Genomic DNA, 24849 nt, shown 5'->3' on the forward strand with positions numbered 1-24849 from the left:
ACCACTGACCACAATAACACTACCACTGACCACAATAACATACTGACTACAATAACATACTGACCACGATAACACTACCATGACTACAATAACACTACCACTGACCACAATAACACTACAACTGATCACAATAACATACTGACTACAATAACTCACTGACCACAATAACACTACCACTGACCACAATAACACTACCACTGATCACAATAACACAACCACTGATCACAATAACACTACCATGGATCACAATAACACTACCACTGACCACAATAACACTACCATTGACCACAATAACACTACCACTGACTACAATAACTCACTGACCACAATAACACTACCACTGACCACAGTAGCACTACCACTGACTACAATAACACTACCACTGATCACAATAACACTACCACTGACCACAATAACACTACCACTGACCACAATAACACTACCACTGACTACAATAACACTACCACTGATCACAATAACACTACCACTGACTACAATAACACTACCACTGACTACAATAACACTACCACTGATCACAATAATACTACCACTGACCACAATAACACTACCACTGACCACAATAACATACTGACTACAATAACTCACTGACCACAATAACACTACCACTGACCGCAATAATACTACCACTGACCACAATAACACTACCACTGACACACAATAACATACTGACTACAATAACACTACCACTGACCACAATAACACTACCACTGATCACAATAACACTACCACTGATCACAGTAACACTACCACTAAGTACAATAACACTACCACTGATCACAACAACATTACCACTGATCACAATAACATTACCACTGACCCCAATAACAATACCACTGACTACAATAACAGTACCACTGACCACAATAACAATACCACTGACTACAATAACACTACCACTGACACACAATAACATACTGACTACAATAACACTACCACTGACCACAATAACACTACCACTGATCACAATAACACTACCACTGATCACAGTAACACTACCACTAAGTACAATAACACTACCACTGATCACAACAACATTACCACTGATCACAATAACACTTCCATTAACCACATCAACAGACCTGCAGGCCACATGGAGTGGTGCATTGCAGGTGTAGGGGAAGGTTATGTAACTGGTATCAGATCCTGGTAATCAGGGGCCATGTGTCAGATCCACAGGAAGAAAATGGAACAAGCAGCATGCTAAAACACACACAGAGAAAGTGCATTACCAGAAAAACAAAGCAATAAAGTATTTATTATCTGCCATCCATCCCCTTGTCACAGTAGCTAAGAAAAGGAACCTTTGTTGGGTCCAAGCATTTCTCTGTTCCATGGCCACACAGATTAACAGAGCTCTCTCCGCCTCCTCTTCTGTCTTAAAGGGAGGGAGAAAGAATTGGAGCAAGCATCAGTTGAGTTGCTTCTTTCTCCCAACAATGAGCTCTATTCAGTGAGATGTTCTTTTATTTACTGGACTGGGCCAGTCTGACTTTCCAACCTGCTGGCTGCTCAGAGATAATGAAGACATGCATGGAAAGACTAGCCGGTGTGTTCCAGAGCCGCTGGCCCAAAAACATCTTATACAATACCAAACACACCTCCATCAGAGCGGTGTACATGACTGGAACGTACACCAAACATTACGCAAACAAACAAGTAAGCAGGTCAGAATATTGGACCAGAGACAAAGAACATTTATTTGTTTTTGAAATTAGGCACTCAAAGATATAGAAAAACAATGTCATTTATCATACTGTTGTTTTTTCTACGTAAATACACTTGATACACTGGAGTGACTTTGCACTGCAAGTCCCCTGTCATTAAACATACTCATTTATACATTTACATACATGTATATATCTAAACGTTTAACTCCTGTTTCATTTGCTTACCCCAGGGTTCTTCTGTTAACAGAAACATTTGTTCTGGCTCTTTGTATATAACAGGACCATTTCTAATACTGAACTGATTCTTAGCTGCCTTCTATCCATTTGATTCACTTATGAAAGTATTTTAGAGCCAGTAACACTGAAATAAATGGAAATAAATGGAAAATAAAACGAAAATAAGGTAATTGTAGAAAGCCCTTTGCTCAGTGTGGAGGGCCCCAGACATTAGGCACCGGTCGGTCTCTCGAACCCTGAGCTAAACAAAGTCGTCATGTTGGGTGGAACCCCGGTCTCTGGCATCTACCTGCTCAGAACTCCTCCATCCCTGCCCTGCTCAGCTCAGTCTAACTAACGCACACATTCGGTCCCTCTGCTCTGCAAGAATGACACTAAGAGAAGGTTATTCTGGTGAGACACAGCATTCTAGTGCATTCTCTTTAAATTAGACTTCACATACTTCCCCTCTATTTCCCACACATCACGCCAGCAAGGAGAAATATGGAGGAACTTCAGTAGCCTTTAACTCCTAGGCGGTGGCCTTGTTAAAAAAAAGTACTGAAACTGTGAGAGGTTTGACAGGGCAGTCCAACAGAAAGGGTCCAATGGAAAAGTGTTGCCATTTAATAAAGCATGGACCTTTAGACATAATATATTATACTGGAGCTGGGAATGTGGATATGTTTCTTGTTGTGGAGCAGAGACCAGGTAAGATAGCCAGAGTTCATTTTCCACCCAAAGTGTTTCACTAATAAACCCCAATGTTGTAATTTCTGCAAAACCAGCTGCTTTCACAATTTATCATTTCGAACGGCAACATTTATCTCATAGGTCTAAATGCATCCTCATTAGATTTCAAATTGTCTAGAGTCAATATATAAAAAATATATTTATACATATATATTTGAATATAAAAATTCAGGAATGGATGAACATAGGGATTTAAATAAAAGTGAAAGAAATTTCATATTTAAAGTTGGAAAAAAAGAAAATTTCGTAAGGCGAACAATAACCAACAACATTAATTTTACATAAAAGTGCATCTGACTCAAATGAATCCTAAATGGCAGAGTTCCACTGTTTGGCGTAGCGTTTTCCTAGATACACTTGTCAACACAGAGAAAACTGGTTAACCTTATGGCAACTCACTTTCAAATCAAGGCATTAGGATTGTATTTGTCTAGGACTAAAATAAAATCTCTCTTTCAATCACAAAGTACAATATCATTTGTAATATTGTGTAGTTAGCATATCTGCCAACTAAACTGGAAACTAACCCCTTCATGAATGAAATCGGTCATTTTTGGTACACTCAGAAAACCCTGGGCTGTGATAATGAGGGGCTGCAGTGGAGAGTTGGTCTACTGTGAAGGTCATAATGACAACATAAAAACACTGATGGCTCTGGTTCCATGTTGTATGGTGAGGACAGGACAGTTCAGCACCATCAGGGACTGTGAGTCTTCAAAAGAACATAAAGAGGCACTTTCTCAAAAATACAAAGAATATCAGAGACGGATCAGAGGAGAAAGTGAAAAATGAAATCCATCCCGTCTCTATAACACTGAGTGGTGCATCTGTTGGTTTCATCAGTTAGCATGTTGAAGCACTGAGCTGTGGCTGTGGGTCTGCTGTCTTGGCCTAAGCAGACCAGACACTGCTCTGCTCAAGCTTACTGTAAGTCCCATATGAAACAGTTCATTACCTCAGGGGTCTCACCTAACAGCCCATCTAGAGAATGTAAACTTAGGAGGGGACACTTTGGAATATTTGAAAGGCACATTCGGTGGCGGTGCTTGGTCAAATCCCATCTTGAGCCACATATAATAGATTTGATGTGATTGGAGTGTCTGTGTGTGTGTGTGTGTGTGTGTGTGTGTGTGTGTGTGTGTGTGTGTGTTTGATCCTCTCACAGACCACCAAGGTGATAGCTGAATAGATACAGTTCGTATGGAGTTGGTGGGTCCAGTTCTCCACAGCAGACAGCTGAACACTGAGCAGTCATATAGCTCCCCCTAGTGGGGGAAGTTGGACGTGAATTTGATAATTGTCGTTAGCAGCTTGGAATAATGGCACTGTGCTATTATCCATAATAATGGATCATGTGTGTTTGTGGGTTAAGGAATGAGTGTGAGTGGTGGTGAGTCTGGTTTGGGGAGAGAGCTGTAGGATGGAAAGAGCCAAGTTCCAAATTCCAAGTCTAGAGTCTAGATGTCAGCTGTAGGCCATGAGTCCTGAGGAGCGGTTGAGACAGAGAAAGTGTACTAGTACTTCCCCTCAGCAGAGGATCTGGGAGAAGGGGTGTTTGAGCAGCTCCTCAGCACTGGGCCGGTGCTTGGCCTCCACAAAGATGCGGTGGATGAAGTCACGGGTGTGGTCCGAGGTGTGTGAGGGCAGCAGGGGTTTGGTGGGCTGGGTGGCGATCTTAAAGATGGCTGCCATGGCCTCGTATTCGGCCCAGGGAGGCTTCTCTGTCAGCATCTCCACCACTGTGCAGCCCAGGCTCCTGGGGAAGGAGACACACACAGGGTTAAGAGAACACCCATACGAGCACAAATACACAATTTAAACACCTGCCGCCCAATCTCCCCTTCCACAAAACATGTGTAAATATTGGAATATAAATGGTGCCTTCCTGTATTATACTTATGGTAAAAAATGTATTCTATTCTACTGAGCCATTAACTTCATGTTTGTATTCTTATCTATTATTATTTGTTATTGTTGTTGCATTGTTGAGAAGGAACCTGCAGGTAAGCATTTTGTTAGACGGTGTACACCATGTGTATCCTGTACATACGACTAATACAACTAGAAACTTGAAACACGCTCACACACAAACATCAGAATAGGACATTCAATGCAATACACAATCGTATAACTCATTGTGTGAATTGACAAAAGCAGTGTTAACACACTGAAAAAACAAAGGGCAGCTTTTCCTCACTGCAGGCACGAAGGGAAAAGGCCATCCCTCTGCTCTTCTGCTTTCCCAGGCCCCACTGGAATGTTTTGGTGGAAACTTTTTCCCTGTTGACAATTAAAGTGTGCTTTTGCTGGCTACAGGAGGCCGTTTCAGTCCTGAAGTCAGACAGAGCAGGGGGCTGGTGAGGGGAGCTGGGTTTAGGGACAGACTCCCCTTTGGACCTGTTACCCCCTACCGACGCTCCCGGCCTGGTCTGGCCCCCCAGGGGAGCAATGAAGTCGGAACATTCTGAACCCTGTCACAAGCTGGCTGGTTGACTGGCTCTTGGCCAATCACATCCCTCGCCTGATGGAATACTACACAATCAGATTGCACAGGGGAATTCCTGGGCAGCAGGTGGACCCGACCCATTTCAGGGCCCTGTACGTGGGAGTGAGGCAGCCCTTCTCGACATTCTCTTTTAAATATAGCACTTTTAATATTTTATATATAGCACATTTTCCCTTGAAGAATAATGGTTTCCCACTTTTAGAACAGCTATTTTCCCTCCCTTCACATTCCAGCAGTCTAGCCACTCTATCAGGGAAGGAGCCTACTTATAAGAGCACACAAGGAAAGCATCTGACACTTGAAGATATTCACACACTCCCAGATGAGACATCTGTCCTCCCTCCTATCAACACAACTAATCAGAATCACCTGCATGTGTATAAGACCTCTTACCCAAACCCCAACCCCATGAGTCCCGGTCCTTACCAGACATCAGCCTTCCTGCCGTAGCCCTCTCCGCTGATCACCTCGGGGCTCATCCAGTAGGGGGTGCCAGTGACAGAGCGGATGCCCGTGCCAGACATGCAGATGGTCTGCAGCCTCTTGCTGGCGCCGAAATCTCCCAGCTTCACGTTTCCCGCCGAATCCCGCAGGATGTTGGCACCTGGATAAGGAGATGACAAAGTAACACCATGTGACACAGACTCACCCAACCACCTTCCTTGTATTTTAAATGTAGCTTTTAGGTCCTTGTGCTTGAGTCTGGAGTCTGGAAGTCTATAGCCATTTAGTTCACTATCTTTACTACAAATGGCCATCTGAGCAGTGTGTTGACATAACTACCTTTGATGTCACGGTGAACGATCATGTTGCTGTGCAGATAGGACATGCCCTCCAGGATCTGCCGTGTGTACTTCCGCGTCACGTTTTCCGTCAGCGCCCCGTAGGCCTTCAACTGGTCTTTGACTGAACCCTGAAAGACAAGAAGGAAGTGCATGGTTTATACTCCTATTCCCAGGAGAGACTGGGACACAGTCCAGGACTGAACACCACAGATACCCTTTAACCCCAAACACTCCAGCCCTGAGCCAATGTGTGAAGAATAGACTGACCCCCGGCATGTACTCCATGAAGATGGTGAGGGTCTTTTCGTTGTGGTCCCTCAGACAGCCGTAGTACTGGACGATGCGTTCGTGGTGGAGGTTCTTTAACAACTGGATCTCACACTCCAGAGCACTCACCTCCTACAGACAGACAGACAGACAGACAGACAGACAGACAGACAGACAGACAGACAGACAGACAGACAGACAGACAGACAGACAGACAGACAGACAGGGAACAACAGGTTGAGGGTTGTTGTACTCGAAAACAACAACAACAAATCCTCAACATTACATGATATGAATGAGTCATCTGTCCACCAAAAGCTATACAAAGACAACTAAAAAATCTGACAAATGGAAAAAGCATTTCAGACACACAGACCAGCTCTCTCTGCAGATAGGACATTAGTGGTAACAGTCCAGTTCCTCAAAAGCAGTTCCTCTGTTTACCTCAGAGAATATGGCCACAGAGATCCCATCACAGAGAGAGAGAGCGGAGGAGGGAAATGGAGATACAGTGAGGGAAAAAAGTATTTGATCCCCTGCTTATTTTGTACGTTTGCCCACTGACAAAGAAATGATCAGTCTATAATTTTAATGGTAGGTTTATTTGAACAGTGAGAGACAGAATAACAAAATAATCCAGAAAAATGCATGTCAAAAATGTTATAAAATGATTTGCATTTTAATGAGGGAAATAAGTATTTGACCCCTCTGCAAAACATGACTTAGTACTTGGTGGCAAAACCCTTGTTGGCAATCACAGAGGTCAGACGTTTCTTGTAGTTGGCCACCAGGTTTGCACACATCTCAGGAGGGATTTTGTCCCACTCCTCTTTGCAAATCTTCTCCAAGTCATTAAGGTTTCGAGGCTGACGTTTGGCAACTCGAACCTTCAGCTCCCTCCACAGATTTTCTATGGGATTAAGGTCTGGAGACTGGCTAGGCCACTCCAGGACCTTAATGTGCTTCTTCTTGAGCCACTCCTTTGTTGCCTTGGCCGTGTGTTTTGGGTCATTGTCATGCTGGAATACACATCCATGACCCATTTTCAATGCCCTGGCTGAGGGAAGGAGGTTCTCACCCAAGATTTGACGGTACATGGCCCCGTCCGTCGTCCCTTTGATGCGGTGAAGTTGTTCTGTCCCCTTAGCAAAAAAACACCCACAAAGCATAATGTTTCCACCTCCATGTTTGACGGTGGGGATGGTGTTCTTGGGGTCATAGGCAGCATTCCTCCTCCTCCAAACACAGCGAGTTGAGTTGATGCCAAAGAGCTCCATTTTGTTCTCATCTGACCACAACACTTTCACCCAGTTGTCCTCTGAATTATTCAGATGTTCATTGGCAAACTTCAGATGGGCATGTATATGTGCTTTCTTGAGCAGGGGGACCTTGCGGGCACTGCAGGATTTCAGTCCTTCACGGCGTAGTGTGTTACCAATTGTTTTCTTGGTGACTATGGTCCCAGCTGCCTTGAGATCATTGACAAGATCCTCCTGTGTAGTTCTGGGCTGATTCCTCACCGTTCTCATGATCATTGCAACTCCACGAGGTGAGATCTTGCATGAAGCCCCAGGCCGAGATTGACAGTTATTTTGTCTTTCTTCCACTTGCGAATAATCGCACCAACTGTTGTCACCTTCTCACCAAGCTGCTTGGCGATGGTCTTGTAGCCCATTCCAGCCTTGTATAGGTCTACAATCTTGTCCCTGACATCCTTGGAGAGCTCTTTGGTCTTGGCCATGGTGGAGAGTTTGGAATCTGATTGATTGCTTGCTTCTGTGGACAGGTGTCTTTTATACAGGTAACAAGCTGAGATTAGGAGCACTCCCTTTAAGACTGTGCTCCTAATCTCAGCTCGTTACCTGTATTAAAGAAACCTGGGAGACAGAAATCTTTCTGATTGAGAGGGGGTCAAATAATTATTTCCCTCATTAAAATGCAAATCAATTTATAACATTTTTGACATGCGTTTTTCTGGATTTTTTTTAATGTTATTCTGTCTCTTACTGTTCAAATAAACCTACCATTAAAATTATAGACTGATCATTTCTTTGTCCGTGGGCAAACGTACAAAATCAGCAGGGGATCAAATACTTTTTTCCCTCACTGTATATACAAAGTATGCACAACACAAAGACCCACTAAATAGATAAAAACAACAACAACGGATTAACATCCTGTCACAGTATCTAACGAAGGTGGCGCCCCTCCTCGGTCGGGCGGCGCTCGCCGGTCGTCGTCGCCGGCCTATTAGCTGCCACCGATCGTTGTTTCTGTGTCTTTTGGTTTTGTCTGTCTATCCCGCACCTGTTTTGTGTTTGTCATTAGTGGGGGGTTATTTAGTGTGTATTTTCAGTTGGGGTTCTCGTGCGGGATTGTTTATTGTTCACTCAGGACAGTTGTGATTGTATCCTGTTAGTATACATTATATTGCCGGGCTGCGCCCCGTGCGCTGTTTTTTTTTTCAGTGCGCTTCTTTTGGGAAAAGTGTTTTCCCCTGGCGGACTTCGCCACGCGCCCTGTGCCCTACGGCTATTGCATTTTTCCTATTATTATTAAAACACAGTTGCTCCGGCCCTCTGTCTCCTGCTCCTGATTCCACATCTCCACTGGTCCGAGACAACCGTGACACATCCGCTGCAGGCTGGGGGGCCAGAGACAGAGAGAGAGAGAGACAGAGAGAGAGAAGAGAGAGACAGAGAGACAGAGAGAGAGAGAGAGAGACAGAGAGAGAGAGAGAGACAGAGAGAGACAGAGAGAGGAGAGAGAGAGACACAGAGAGGAGAGAGACAGCAGAGGGAGAGGAGAGATGGAGAGAGCAGGAGAGAGAGAGGACGGAGAAGAAGAGGGAGAGAGAGAGAGACAGAGAGAGAGACAGAGAGAGACAGAGAGAGAAGAGACAGAAAGACAGAGAGAGAGGGAGAGAAGAGAGAGAGAGAGACAGAGAGAGAGAGAGAGAAGAGACAGAGAGAGACAGAGAGACAGAGAGAGAGGAGACAGAGAGAGACAGAGAGAGAGGAGACAGAGAGACAGAGAGAGACAGAGAGAGAAGAGACAGAGAGACAGAGAGAGACAGAGAGAGAGAGAGAGAGAAAGAGAGAGAGAATGGGAGAGAAAGAATAGGAGCAAGAGGGAGAGCGCGAGAGAGACGAGGGGAGTTTAAGGGGTGATTGGAGGCCAAGGAAAAGCTGGCTCTGTTACTCTCCCCCTTCTCACCCCCTGCAAATACTCCACTCAGATACAGGAAGTGACAGTGCATGTTTTCTCTGTGGCAGACAGGAAAAGACATTAAAGAGGGGGGAGAGAGAAAGGAAAGAAAGTCCCTTGAATCTGCTCAAAGTTCATTGCTCTCAGAGACAGAGATGAGCACTCAGTCAGGATTTGACTGTGTTAGTGATTCAGAGCATGAGTTTATCTGATTCCTGACCACAGATCGTTGAATATCGCCTTTTGTGTTTAAGACAGTTGACCAACAATTTGCTCGTAAAACTCAGTCAGGTTAAACACAGCACCATACTGCATTCCTCCACAATCGCCTCTTAAGAGTAAAGTAGCTTGCTGAACACATTACCTCATTCTTGGCATTGCTCCAGGCTAAAGGTGCTCCAGGCTAAGCCTCTCTGCACCAATCTTTAACAATACACGGGAACTCAAGTCATACAGAGTTCTCCTTCAGGCTGGGGAGTCTGAGTCATCTTGGCATAAATACATTACAGTAGCCTGGCTGTCAACAGTAGACTTTGATATAAAAGCAGAAAACAATCTGTGTAGTAGCATACTGTTCCGGCATCCCCTGCTGTCTCACCTTGCTGGTGTCAGGACTGTCCGGGTCAAACACCACCTGCTTGGCGGCCAGCTCCCGTCCCGTGTCCACATCGTAACACAGGTAAACCCTCCCAAACGCCCCCTGACCCAGCAGCTTGCCCCGCCTCCACGTCATTGGAGCACTGGGGGCTGTGGAGGGAGGGGCATACACCATACATATCATCGTCTTCATATAGAAAACATGACACCATACTCTCAGAACACACTGCATTCATCATACAAACTAACTCCCTTATTTTAAATGTGTAGGATACAAAAATAGATTTATTAGTAGGAAATCTCTAATAACTATAAAATATATGTAAAATATGTGTAATATATGTAAATATAAGATGAAGAGGCAGGGTTGGGACTCACACTTGTGGGCGACGGGGCGCTCCTGTGGGCGGAGCCTGCCCTGCTTGTCCACTAGCTGCCAGCTGCCCAGACTCTCCTCGCTGCCGTTGAGGGAGCGCCGTGAGGGTACCAGGGTGAACAGGTTACCCTGGGGGCGACGGATCCGTGGGAACGTCCTCCGACCTGGGGGGATGAGAGGAGAGTTGAGGGTGAAGGAGTGATGAGAGAAGAACCAAGAGACCAAGAGAAGGAGATGGTTCAAGAGAGGGGTCAGGGAAAAGGTCAAATACAAAGTAATATGGCACAAAGTGGTTTGGTGAGAGGAACAGTGAACAGTGCCCCTACCTTCACTATGGTCCTTGTGATGCAGGGAGACATGGTACCTGCGGGGGTATGTCCCTCCCTTCCCCACCACCTTATCATACACATGGTTCTCCCGGTCTGAGAGGGAGGAAGGAGTAAAGAGAGCGAGAGAGAGGGTGAAGGTTAGACTACAACAGGATTCAGCTCAGTCATACAGCATTCACGTGAGGCTCCGCTGCTAAGAGCTGCCTTGATGCTCTGTGCTGTTGCTTGGGACTACAGTGTTGCTTTGTTGCTAGGAGCTGCATTGTGGTTTAGGCCTGTTGCTAAGGGGCTTGAGAGCGGTTCTCTTGCCAGCACTGTAAAGGGGTTACCGTGAATTTGACAGTAGCTTACAGGCAGCTCGGATGCAAGTAAAATTCTGTATTTGATATTACCGTACACCTAATGTAATATGGTATCAAAGCAAGTACTGTGTAATGACACAAAGTAAAATATCATAAAATTGACTGTATTATACTGTAAAAAACGAAATGCTACCGTAATCGGAATTAATGAATGAATGCGTGGATGACAGTATTTTACTGTAATTACATGGGATTGGTGCAAGCCAGTTGGCTGCTAAGTGTTTACACATTACATCATATTAATTCATAGTTGGTGCTTTATATCACTTGCACTTCTAGAGGCCTTAACAAAGGCTTCCAAACTGGCAGCGACTACAGGTCAAAACAGACCAAAAGGACATGGAAAAATGCTCAACCATTTGCTGCCACTCCAATCCGCCCCTAGAAATGTTTTATTGATGGGCCACTTTAACCACGTAAGAGTAAAATTGGTACAGCATTCTCACTCACGGGTGCAACAAATATAGCCTCTTACAAGGCACGCCTCAAAATATAGTAATAAGCCAGAGACAACAATACCATGCACCCACTAGTGGTCATAAGGTTTTTGACGCTTTAAAGATACAGTACGGTACTGTACTTGTGGGGTGGAATTACAGTACCATTCGAAATACAGCAATTTCCCCATAATTTACAGGATGCTACAGTAAAACTTTCAATGTTTTTAACTGTTGTTAATACCTCAAATTACTGTATAAATGACAGTTTTCCATTACAGTGAGGATCTATATCTTATTTAGTGATATCAGGATTCCTCCTGGGCACCCACCTGAGACGTTGTCCTGCTGCCGGTTATCAGGGTAGCTCTTGGCTCGGTGCATGCGTGACTTCCTCAGGGAGGGGCTGGGAGGAAGGACAAATAAAGAGAGAGTGAGAGGTACTGATCGCTTCCTCAAAATACATACACTGTCTTTATAACCAAAGTCAAGTATTGTGTACAAGTATTGTGTACGTGTGAGGTAGAATCAGGGGTAAAAGTAGATTTAATTTATTACCAGTACCAGACACCCAAGCGCGCACACCCTTTTTTTTATAGGTGTAATTATATCATTACATATAGAATCCTTATTAATTTCAAATATGATCTCAGTGGGTCTAGTAAAGATTTGTCATATCACTTTTAATGTCATACCAGTTTTTTATTTTTTTAATAATTATCCCCAATTGGTAGTTACAGTCTTGTCCCATCACTGCAACTCCCTACGAACAGGCGAAGGTCGAAACAAGACCCTGCCAAACGACACTGCTTCTTGACACAGTGCTCACTTAACCCGGAAGCCAGCCGCACCAATGCGTCAGAGGAAACACTGTCCAGCTGGCAACCGAAGTCAGCTTGCAGGCGCTGGGCCCGCCACAAGGAGTCACTAGAATGCGATGGGACAAGGAAATACCGGCTGGCCAAACCCTCCGCTAACCCAGACGACGCTGGGCCATTTGTGAGCCACCTCATGGGTCTCCCAGTCACTACCGGCTGTAACACAGCCTGGGATCTGCGATGCAGTGCCTTAGACCACCGTGCCACTCGAGAGGACCGTGTTAGACCTGTTAACATAGGCAACACATGTGTTTCAAGTTTGGGGAAGCTAATTTTCACCATAAAAACGTACTTTTATAATAAAGCATTCCATCCATCCTCACATTTGCAGACTTATTAAAGATAGCCTACTATTCCTAATGTGATGATTAGATTGGATAGGATAGTCATAATTTCAGGCGGCGGATTTTGGAGGATTTTGGACGCAGTTGCGTCTGTCTTTTGTGCTTCTGCCAAATAAAGTGGGCCTGATCACAACTCTCTGCTCTCCTGCACCTGACTTCGTACCAGTAGCGCACAACCTTCACAATATCAGATACACTTCTCCTCCTTTCCATGCACAGGAAAATGTTGTCCTTTCATGCTATTCTGCTACACTCTTTATGACTGGTGACATTAGCAGAATATTTTTTTTATATAACAAAAATTGCAGGGTAGCCTACTCTGCTGAAACTGACAATCTGATCAATTAAAACAACGTTGTCTGATCATCCATATAATGGGCCTACGAAAAGGGGAAACATAAAATACAATATAGTACATCTAACCTGGAGGAGGAAATTATTGTCCAAAAACAAACAAAAGTGGCACTGACCCAACAATGATAGAGTGAATATGCACACTGACCGGGGATACGGACGATGTTCTCCACTGTTACCAATAAGAGAGGCAGGTAGCCTAGTGGTTAGAGCGTTGGGCCAGTAAGCGAAAGATTGGTGGATCGAATCCCCGAGCTGACAAGGTAATAATCTGTTGTTCTGCCCCTGAACAAGGCAGTTAACCCAGGCCATCATTGTAAATAACAACGGGTTCTTAACTGACCTGCCTAGTTAAAAAAAGATAGGCTACTGTTTGCTCAATCTCTTCACAGATATAGCCATTTGCTTTCCAAACAGTTTTTCCGCAATTCAATTTTTTTTATATCGTCTGCCTGGGTCTCTCTGCTTTTCACTGACAGTTGCAACTCAAATTTGGTATTTGCCACATGCTGCCCAAATTGCAGGCCCTTCCAACTGTAGGCTATACAAAACACAAATAAACTAATGATCCTCTGTGGCCAAATCATGCTTTCTGGTGTAGTAGCCTATTTTTATGATTTTATTTATTTCTGTATAGACAGGAGTAGGCTAATTAGGCTATATAATTTTGGCAATTTAATTCAATTTACTTCAGTGAAAGCTTCCCTTAGCCTTATGGACACACCGCCTATGCCTTTTAATGTGGTATAAACACAACCAGTCATGACGTTTTCATCTGATTGTCAAACAAACAATCACTTCAAAAAAGCGGTCCTGTAGGCTAACAGTACACGTTCGTCCACTCACAAAATAATTCCAGAATCCAAATCCCAACAGTGCACTGATGAATGGAAAGAGACATCTGTTACAAAACACCTACATGTATTCTAATTACATTGTCATTAGGCCTAAACTTGTAGCCTGAATTGATGCATCCACTGTTGGTTGTGCGCCTCGGTCTTGACCACTCATCTCCACCTTGTCCGCGCTTGTTTCGGTCTTGGCCACTCATCTCCACCTTGTCCGCGCTTGTTTCGGTCTCGGCCACTCATCTCCACCTTGTCCGCGCTTGTTTCGGTCTTGACCACTCATCTCCACCTTGTCCGCGCTTGTTTCGGTCTCGGCCACTCATCTCCACCTTGTCCGCGCTTGTTTCGGTCTTGGCCACTCATCTCCACCTTGTCCGCGCTTGTTCCGGTCTCGGCCTCTCATCTCCACCTTGTCCGCGCTTGTTTCGGTCTCGGCCACTCATCTCCACCTTGTCCGCGCTTGTTTCGGTCTCGACCACTCATCTCCACCTTGTCCGCGCTTGTTTCGGTCTCGACCACTCATCTCCACCTTGTCCGCGCTTGTTTCGGTCTTGGCCACTCATCTCCACCTTGTCCGCGCTTGTTTCGGTCTCGGCCACTCATCTCCACCTTGTCCGCGCTTGTTTCGGTCTTGACCACTCATCTCCACCTTGTCCGCGCTTGTTTCGGTCTTGGCCACTCATCTCCACCTTTTCCGCGCTTGTTTCGGTCTTGGCCACTCATCTCCACCTTGTCCGCGCTTGTTTCGGTCTTGGCCACTCATCTCCACCTTGTCCGCGCTTGTTTCGGTCTTGGCCACTCATCTCCACCTTGTCCGCGCTTGTTTCGGTCTCGGCCACTCATCTCCACCTTGTCCGCGGTTGTTTTCGGTCTCGGCCACTCATCTCCACCTTGTCCGCGGTTGTTTTCGGTCTCGGCCACTCATCTCCACCTTGTCCGCGCTTGTTTCGGTCTCGGCCACTCATCTCCACCTTGTCCGTGCTTGTTTCGGTCTCGGCCACTCATCTCCACCTTGTCCGCGGTTGTTTCGGTCTCGGCCACTCATCTCCACCTTGTCCGCGGTTGTTTCGGTCTCGGCCACTCATCTCCACCTTGTCCGCGGTTGTTTCGGTCTCGGCCTCTCATCTCCACCTTGTCCGCGGTTGTTTCGGTCTCGGCCACTCATCTCCACCTTGTCCGCGCTTGTTTCGGTCTCGGCCTCTCATCTCCACCTTGTCCGCGGTTGTTTCGGTCTCGGCCACTCATCTCCACCTTGTCCGCGCTTGTTTCGGTCTCGGCCTCTCATCTCCACCTTGTCCGCGCTTGTTTCGGGCTCGGCCTCTCATCTCCACCTTGTCCGCGCTTGTTTCGGTCTCGGCCACTCATCTCCACCTTGTCCGCGCTTGTTTCGGTCTCGGCCACTCATCTCCACCTTGTCCGCGCTTGTTTCGGTCTCGGCCTCTCATCTCCACCTTGTCCGCGCTTGTTTCGGTCTCGGCCTCTCATCTCCACCTTGTCCGCGGTTGTTTCGGTCTCGGCCACTCATCTCCACCTTGTCCGCGCTTGTTTCGGTCTCGGCCACTCATCTCCACCTTGTCCGCGGTTGTTTCGGTCTCGGCCACTCATCTCCACCTTGTCCGCGGTTGTTTCGGTCTCGGCCACTCATCTCCACCTTGTCCGCGGTTGTTTTGGTCTCGGCCTCTCATCTCCAAGGCATGTAAGTGTTCTCCTCAAACCACCCGGTTTCAAGTCTATTCACTCATTTTTCATGTACCTGACATTAGGTCATGTTAAATAATGCCATAATAGCCTATAGTTTTCTTGCGATTTTGTGTTAATAGTGATAGGCTCATGTTTTACCAGTACGGAGTACACCCACTTTTTATTTTGCTGGGACGCCGTACTGGCTAACTTTCACCCCTGGGTAGAATGTGGGGTAGAGCCCTGCACTCACCTGTCTGAGCTACTGTCCAGCGACTGGCAGCTTCCTGAGACAGAGTTCTCTGCACTGCTCCAGGGGTCCAGCACCTAGGGAGAGGAGACACAGTATTAACCCAACGGTGTGTGTGTGTGTGTTTGTATGTGTTCGTGCACTTGTTTGTGTACAGTGCAATGACTCACACACTGGTCGCTCTCTGGGATGAACTCTCCCTCACTGTTGATGCTGGTGTAGGAGCCCTGGCGGGCGATCCTCTGCTGCCGCTCAGGGACATAGCCAGGAGGGGGGGAGCTACGGCCTGTGTTCTGAGAGCCTGGGACGGGAGAGAGGAGGAGGAGGAGGATAAGAAATAGGACTTGTGACTTGGCCATATTACACTGTTCTAAACCAATGGAAATCAATACATGAGATAATGGGATTTGAGTGTACCAAAATCAATGACAGGTAGCCTAGTGGTTAAAAGCTTTTGGGCCAGTAACCGAAAGGACGCGGGTTCGAATCCCTGAGCAGACTAGGTGAAAAAATATGTCAATGTGCCCTTGAGCAAGGCACTTAACCCTAATTGCTCATGTAAGTCTCTTTGAATAAGAGAATCTGCTAAATTAAAAATATATATATACAAAAAAAAGTTCAACAATGGATTATGTGGGAGAAAAGAAGATACATCTCTAACACTGATAACAGATATGATCTCTCTCTCTCTCCAAACACAGAATGAAATGAGGGGAAAAATATCTAAATGATTAATAATGTGACTGTTAGAAATGTAACTCTGCCTCAGGCGACGGATCTGCAGAGAATTTAGGATTTGTACAGTTTCCCTCACGCAGCACTAATTTCAACCTTCTCCCAAAACAGTCAATGTTTCTAAAACCAGGCCATTGGCCCGCCATGCTAATAGTGTCTCTAAATCTGATTGGCTTGTGGCCAGCAGGCCATTGTAGAGCAGCCAGTGATGGTTGACAGGAAGAGGAAGAGGACCTACTGCTAAGAGGGGAAGCCAGAGAAACAACAGCAGCTAGAGAGATAGGGGGGTGGAAATGAGAGAGAGTGGGGGGATAGAGAGAGAGACAAAGAGAAAGCTAGCAAACTAAATTAGTTAAAAGAGCAAGACATGACAAACACCAAACCAGACAATATACAACATTACTGTCTCTCCATATTGAGAGATACCACTACCCTTCCCTTTCTATTGTAAAAACAAAATATAGCGAGAGAAATGGAGAAAGAGGATGTTGAAAGCAAAGGCAGTAGAATAGAGGAAGCAGCTATGAGTTGAATCTGCTTGTTCATACTCACTGGTGGAGAGGTGGCGCCCCCTGGGCGTGGAGGGCTGGTACACCGTGCTGACATCCCCCGTGGACTGGGAGGCTTTGATCCTCACCTGCTTACTCACCGTGTGGTGGGAGGAGGGAGAGGGAGAGGGGGAGGGGGATGGGGAGGCCTAGGGGTAGGATGAGAGGGGTGTGGTCAGTGTCCACATATAGACTGTACACACTACCCCATTACATATGATTTTAATAACAACTTATTGCTTAATGTGTGTGTTTATTTCTGTATGTCTGTGTATTTGTGTGTGTGTGTCTGTGTGTGCGTGTGTGTGTGTGTAGTAGTAGTACATTGCACTGCTCCTGCGTCAGCAGCAAGATCTTGATGCTCTTAATCTTGGAGCTGCGGTCCAGCAGGTCAATGGCCTTGTCCAGGTCGTCCTGACCACGCAGAGGGATGGACAGCTGGACACACAGCACACAGAGAGGACTCAACCAAAACACAGAGACACTAAGGGAGAATCTCCATTAAACATGCATCTTAGTACTTAGGACTAAATGTCCAGGAAACTGGCCGTAAACGTTACCTACATCAAGTGGGTTGCTGTGAGGGCCAGTGTTTGTGTGTGTATGCATTGTGTTGGTGTTTGTCTGAGAGAGTGTTTGTAGGTGAGAAATGCAGAGAAAGAGATGTGGGGTTAGCTGTACCTCATTGTTCATATAGTGCAAGTCTAGCTGTTGGCCAAAGACAGTTTTAACCTTCTGCTGGATTTCTTCAAACTGCACAGGCCTCCCAAACATCAGTATCCTGCACAAATAAAAAAGATGTAGACAAACAGTGGGTAAGATGGACAGACAAACAGACAGAAGGAAAAAAAAGTGTGTCGGTCTGGAAACTTTATCCTCTTTAGATCTGCAACACAAGCGTGCACACACACTTTTACAAACATATTCCGTTTCCAGTGTGTGCAGATTCCTCTAAGCACACCTAACATAGCTGTGGTTTCTGCTGGCTGCCAGAGCTAAACCGCAGTCCTTTCCCTTTCCATTCTCCGCTTCACATACCATTCTGACTGGAGATCTGGAGTGCGTTTGAGCCGAGCTGACCATGCTCTTCTCACAGACAAAAACGTGATAAAACAAGCACACACACACACACACACACACACACACACACACACACACACACACACACACACACACACACACAAAGACACACATCCAAAAACAAGAAAACCCACTCACCTCCTCTCTCCACTGAACTCAAACTTTATTCTGACATCATCCTGAGAAAGTAAAGAAGAAGCCCAGTCAAGAGGGGTCATGGGAGGTCACAGGGTCATGATGGGGTCGTGAAGGGAAACAAGACGTCATGTAGAGATGATGATGACATGCCTGTCTGAGGAGAGTGTGTGTTGTTGACTGTGTGGGGTGGTAGATTGTTTACCTGTCTCTTAGCAGGGGCAGGGACAGGGTTGGGCAGAGTCTTGGGTTTCCCCGTGTCATAAGAGGGCCCAGGCTGGCGCCTTGTCATCTGGAGGGCCACTAGGTCCTTCATTATGGAGTGGAGAGCCTGACGCTCATCTGTAGGGGAGAACAGTTGGTGGAAACACACATTTACCATGAGATCAAATTGAAGTGTAATTGTGTGTGTGTGTGTGTGTGTGTGTGTGTGTGTGTGTGTGTGTGTGTGTGTGTGTGTGTGTGTACGCGCGCATGCACATGTAGCCATATAAATCCCACTTCTAGTTGTGTACACAGAAAATGTGTGTTTTTATATAAACCCACATTGAGAGTGTTCAGCTAGCGACAGGGTAATGGAGCCAGTGAGAGGACAGACTGCAGTGTTTTTGATATTTCTATTCCCATGTTTGATCTCTGAGTGATCTCTGAATTGGCTGTGTTAGCTCACGAAGGGAAATATTCCCCGAGTGTAGTTTGGACAGACATCACACAGCAGTAGGGCAGGAGAGAGAACCAGAGCCCCGTCTCCATAACACTGAAAATCAATCCTTCACCTGCCGGCCCGGCCAGCGTCTGGAAAATCAGCTCAGCTCAACTCACAGAGGCCCGAGGCTGGGGAATAGTGTGTGTGTGTGTGTGTGTGTGTGTGTGTGTGTGTGTGTGTGTGTGTGTGTGTGTGTGTGTGTGTGTGTGTGTGTTCATCTGAGTGTACATTTATGACGTATATATGTGTGTTCCAACATCATCATAATCAACACAAGGAACTCACTCATTTTGGCGATGTGTGTGTGAGCGCTGTCTAAGCCAACCACCTTCAGAGATCTTCAGCTCTTCAGACTCCTCACTCTGCAGTGCCACCCATCAACATCCTGCAGGGAAAGCACCAATATGTTACCATGGGGGATATATTTCAGAACCTAAGCTGCTGTTGTCATCATCGTACTCATCATCTTAATGCTCAACATATTTTGTAGCACTGGCAAAACATGATATTTTAGTGTGAAGTGTACGACATCATCAGTCCTTAAAAAAACATTCTGTTTATCTTTGATATAAACATACTAAATGGTTTGTAATGCATTTAAAGATAGGGTGCATGGAGAATGTATATAAGAAAATGTAATTTCTGAAGTACCATCCATTTCTCAAGGAAAGCGTGGAACATAAACTAAAATTACTTTTCTGGGACGAGGCCAGGCCGATCAGGAAGCGGCAATTTAAAAAGCACTGGAGCTGTGTGTTTGTGTGTGTGTGTGTGAGTGTGTGTGTGTGTGTGTGTGACAGAGAGAAACTTTGCACATGAGAAAAAGTGAGAGTTGTAAAGGTCTGAAACTTGAGCTCCATTGGCACTGACAGATCTGGCACGAAGCACGTGAAAAAGTTTTACTGTGAATATTCTGACAGCTTTAAACTTCTCCGACTGCATGAGCCATAAAACACTCATTCAACCACGTCATAACTCCACTGTTAATGTTAAGAGGGCAATATTCTCCTAAAAAGGATGACAGAGTTGTGCCAGGTATACATTTTTCCCTGATTTACCATAACCCTTGACAAGGTAAAGTATTAACGTGTATAGTGTATCCAAGAAGACAACAGCATTAGAGACTCTCGTATGTCCTTTAGTGGAGTAGGTTGCCATATCTATGACAAAGAAACCTTGGAATTCAAAAAACACTGACACAACTATAAGCCTATAATTCAGCAGAGGTTAGTGTGCTTGGAAAATGTGTGCTTTCTTTGGTAAGTGAAAGGGTATTTTAGTATTCTCTTTACCTAAAGTGGACCAGACGCATATATGGGCCTTATACTACAGTAACAATCAGCACAATAGCATTGGTCTTATTACACTGTAACAACGTAGTAAGTACAAAAAGATATTGAGAACTCACCAATATAGTGCTCAGTAGGGGTGCACAATATCATTTAGCTATGCTAGTTATTACTATATAGTATCGTTACTTCCTTTTATTACACGTACTGGATTCATCATCAGAGAATACTGCCTATGTAAGGTAAAGTGTTGCCCAAAACACTGCTGTTCCTTTTTTTTATAAGGTCAGCCCCTCAATCTTCTCTAGTCTCTCTGATCAATATCGTTCTATTATTGATCCAATTAGAGCCGGTCAGGAGAGGAACCCAATCCAGAAGGCACTAGTGTCAACACAGCAGTTATAACCAGTCACCTCCCAATGACCTGAGCATGCCTGGCCACTCTGCCCAGGGGGCTTAGCGCACTGTATCTCAACTCTAAGTTCATATATAAATTCCCAGAAACACATTGGACCCTAAGGTGAGTGAAATATATTAACCGAATGAAATGTGTTGTTATTAGAATCTGAGAGGACGTTGAAATGGAATGAAACAGGTGTGCTGATGATTGAGCATTCTTGTAAAAAATACACTACTGCACATGTGCCAAATGTCAACCCTGCCCCTGCCTCATAAACAACAGGAAAGAGAGGAGGATGAAGATGGGAGGTGAGTGGCTGAGGAGGTAGAGTGGTATGATGAAGAGGGGTGTAAGTATAAACGGGCAACAGCAGCAGCACCTGAAGCGCTTCAGTGGCCCTTTGGAATTCTGGGTAATAATCACCCACTGGAATGCCAGGTATGTCCGTCTGGCCCCCTCGCCACACTCGCATTCTCCTCACCCAAGAGACACACTAAACGTGTCTACCCTTTGTACCCCCAAACCAAAGGCCTGCTACCATTGGCCCTCCCTCCTCCTATAAAAACATGGATTGAAATCCCAGGGTCGCAGATAGCTTCAGGACCCACCAACCAAACATCTTATCTATCTCTGTTATACATTGACTGGCCTCTCAGGTCTGTCGTTCTGCTCCCCCGCTCTCCTGATTTTAATTACCGTCCCCAAGGAATGTGGAGAATTCAGCGAGGAGAGAGGCCGCACGCTGCCAGCCCAGTCAGCTGTGCCCCCTTTATTTTACTTGCATCGCATTTCCAGGACTCACCGGATTTACATGGATTTTCCTCCCTCTACTTCTCTCTGCCTGCTTTTAGGTGTTTAGTCTAATGCTGTTTTTCCCAACCACGGCCCTTGCTCTGTCTCAGTGCCTTACATCCAAAAAACACTGAGCAGTCCCTGGCTTCACGTCTCTCCTTGCTTAACATGCTCAAGTGCTCTGGGTTGGGGTGACCTGCTATGTTCACAGCTGCACTGCAAGGCTTGAGTAAAAACTTGCCATAAAAGTTTGTAGTGCGGCCTAGTGGTGCAACTCAGAGTACCGTCTGCCAAGTTTTTTTGTATAACAAAACAAAAATAAAGATCCAAAACAGCCTCCCAGCAGAGTTAGCTGGAACCCCACTTATGGATTGACTACCACCTCCAGGAGTACTGGCAGAGGGAAAAGAGAGGAGGCAGAGGATCAAGGGAAAGTTCAGAATCATAATATTGCACAATGCTTTGTCATTTCTCCATAACTTTATGCATCCACTCAGTTCTGTAGGGAGGAAAATTCCCTTGCAAAACGTTAGTTGGACAAAGTTGCATGCATAGAACTGCCCTGTACTGGTTCAGATGTAGGATCTTAATTTCATCACTCTTCTGTTGCTGAGAATTTTCCTGCACAGCAGGGAATGCAAACTTGCAGTGTATTTCAGTTTTAAAAAGTATTCTAAAGTTTGTAATTTCCACTTTGAAAGGTCAGACTTGTTTTGCCCTAACAAAAAATGTATCAACCACTACAGAAATGTCCATTAAAGGAGCAAGATGCAGAAATTGCTAAGCCATTTTTTGTTTTTTTAAATTCTGATAGTTCGCCTAATTTCAGTTTATGTGGCAAAACAAGCAATGTTTTAGAGAATCATTGTACCATCTAAACCAGTGTGAAATATATTTTCAATAACCAGAAATATTGTATTTTCAGCTGTTTGAAGCTGGTGTACAAAACCAAAAGTAAAGGAAGCAAAAACAAAACAAGAGAATGGGAAGCATAGAAATAGTGCACATAGAACATATCTACCGCTTCTTAGACTTGCTTTCAATGAGAATGACATATATATAACTCAGATTTCTATGTGAATTTGGTTGGGCCACCCAAAAAAGTTACATATTGCAGCTTTATTTATAATCCACATAATAATTCACTTTGTCTGTTGCTGCAGGGTAATTTTCCTGCTGTAGCAAACTGGCTCAAATTAAGATCCTACATCTGTTTCATTCTAAACTCCAGTTCTTGTGGGCCACAGTGTCTGCTGGTTTTCATCATTGCTTTTTAGGGAGTAATTCATTTTGACTAGGGGGACCAGAACTGGGGACTGTCCAATTGATCAAGTAATGTCATGGAGGAAAGAGAGAAACCATAGACTATGAGAATTACAGGTGATGTACAATTAGGCCTTAAGAGGCTTAAGGACACTTAACTATTCATTAATTTGATAAAAAATAAATGATATCACTTTGAGTGGCGCTTATTGAGTGGAGTCCTTTAGCCATATTCAGCGTATAAGGGTGTGAGTGTTTCTATAGGTTGGATTCCTTTTTAAATTGTTCTGTGATGTGATGTGTTGAATATGCATGAGCTCTCACCTGTGCTGTTGCCCTGATGATTAACCTCTGTCTGGAAGACGAGAGCCGTTCCTTCTAGCGGGGGCCCTGTTTCAACTGCTAACTGGGTCGCTCAGGAGAAATGCTGCAGCGTCAGTTTGAACCGTTATCTCCAGAGCATCATCCTCAGCTTTGATCCCCAGTCTTTGTTGTTGATTCACTCACACAACCACACCGAGATACAGAGGGATGAGAGTGCCATGGTGGGGTTGCCCCCAGGTGCGGGGGCACTAGTGCGCGCGCTGGTCCAGGAGAGTTTGTTACAAACTAGCCAGTAAATATAAATTCTAATGAGCAGTAGGCCTAGAAAACACAATGTCGTCACATCGAGATCGTCACTGTACATGCGTATACATTTGGATTTCTCTAATGCCAAATTAATTTAACAGAAATATAGTCCAAAATCCGATACATTAGACTGCGCTCAGAAAGTGACCAAAAAGAAAAGTGTCAACCTTCCGTCACCACAAAAACGTTCGACAACTTGCCCATATTTCCAAACTTTATCAAAAAAGAAAAACGTCCGATGGCATTTCATTGTGGAACAAGAAGCCCAATTTACAGGCTAGAATACAAAAAACGAACATAGGCCATCATAATTCTCTCTATTCAATAATCAATATTTCCCAGTGACATTTTGTCAGCATGGAAAGGGTGAACTAACACAAAAGATGTAACAATAACCGTGTTGCCTTTATGAAATCCATTTGCAACAGTGTAATAGTACACCAAAGGAAAAGGACGAAGCGATTTCCGTGATTTTGATGGCCTCTTTTCCTGCTAAATTTGCAGATTTTTCCTTTTTGTTCTATGCCCTTTTTCTCTCCTAACTGTATTGTTCCATCTCTATACAGAATAATAATTATTAATCCATAAACTGCAAACAGGCACCAGACTTTTTATAACAAAGAAATCAGGTGAAAAAAATGTAATTCAACACACAACATGGTGGAGATGGGAGATGAAGATTCAACTACGAAAGCAGGCTATTATTTTCGGAATAATGATGTAAAATTATAGGACACAGATGCAACACATAGTTGACCACACACAATTAATATATTTGCATCGATAACAAGTTATGATCGGATGGTTTTATCGAAAAAATATATTGTGCGCATAACTGAACTTTTACCATCTCCGCGGTGCCCGATATGCAGTGGAAGAACTCAACAAAAGTGGAAAAAACTGTGCTTTCTTTGTGCAATAGAAGTGATAAACATGCACCAACTGTTCAGAAGACTTGAACGAAAGATATTCCATAAATTCAGGTCCTGATGCTCACCGACATAAAGTAAAATGTATTTTTAATGCAACCAATTTCCTGACAGAAAAAACAATCCGTCACCGGAACCCCTATAGAACGCTTCTTACAAAACGAGAAAAAGGTGTATATTCCCAATGCTTTGTAGGCGTATGATTCAATATTCTGAATGCAGTGGTTGGTCATGGGCAAAGGTGCATCATAATAACTCAGATTTGTGTTCCATTTGGGTAAAACATACAGTAACTAAAACGACTCCGTGCTTTTCTCGGGGGCGCGCTGTCCTCTGTCGATTTCTTGCTCCTGGTAGCGCGCACAATATTAATGGCGCGCTCAAAACCAGACTTGCGACCATCCACACGTACATTGATGACGTAGGCTGCATGAAAAGTAAAGGCCTACAAATTTCACTTATGCG

General features: G+C 44.9%; 1 protein-coding gene across 1 annotated transcript; it reads right to left on the reverse strand.

Annotated features, from left to right (window-relative positions):
• Positions 1-1678: 1678 nt before the first annotated feature.
• Positions 1679-24747, reverse strand: LOC115203817 (mitogen-activated protein kinase kinase kinase 3). The gene is made up of 17 exons (XM_029768843.1): positions 23150-24747; positions 19367-19466; positions 18581-18717; positions 18379-18419; positions 17842-17941; positions 17485-17598; positions 17165-17309; positions 16048-16178; positions 15881-15954; positions 11856-11929; positions 10722-10817; positions 10398-10559; positions 10021-10169; positions 6216-6347; positions 5947-6076; positions 5590-5767; positions 1679-4413 (listed from the first exon to the last, which is right to left on the reverse strand). Exons 2-17 carry the CDS (start codon positions 19368-19370, stop codon positions 4185-4187), a joined length of 1896 nt encoding a protein of 631 aa, XP_029624703.1. The 5' UTR covers positions 19371-19466; positions 23150-24747; the 3' UTR covers positions 1679-4184.
• Positions 24748-24849: the final 102 nt, after the last annotated feature.

This window comes from Salmo trutta, chromosome 1, assembly GCF_901001165.1.
Source record: "Salmo trutta chromosome 1, fSalTru1.1, whole genome shotgun sequence".
In the NCBI taxonomy this organism is placed as follows: Eukaryota; Metazoa; Chordata; class Actinopteri; order Salmoniformes; family Salmonidae; genus Salmo; species Salmo trutta.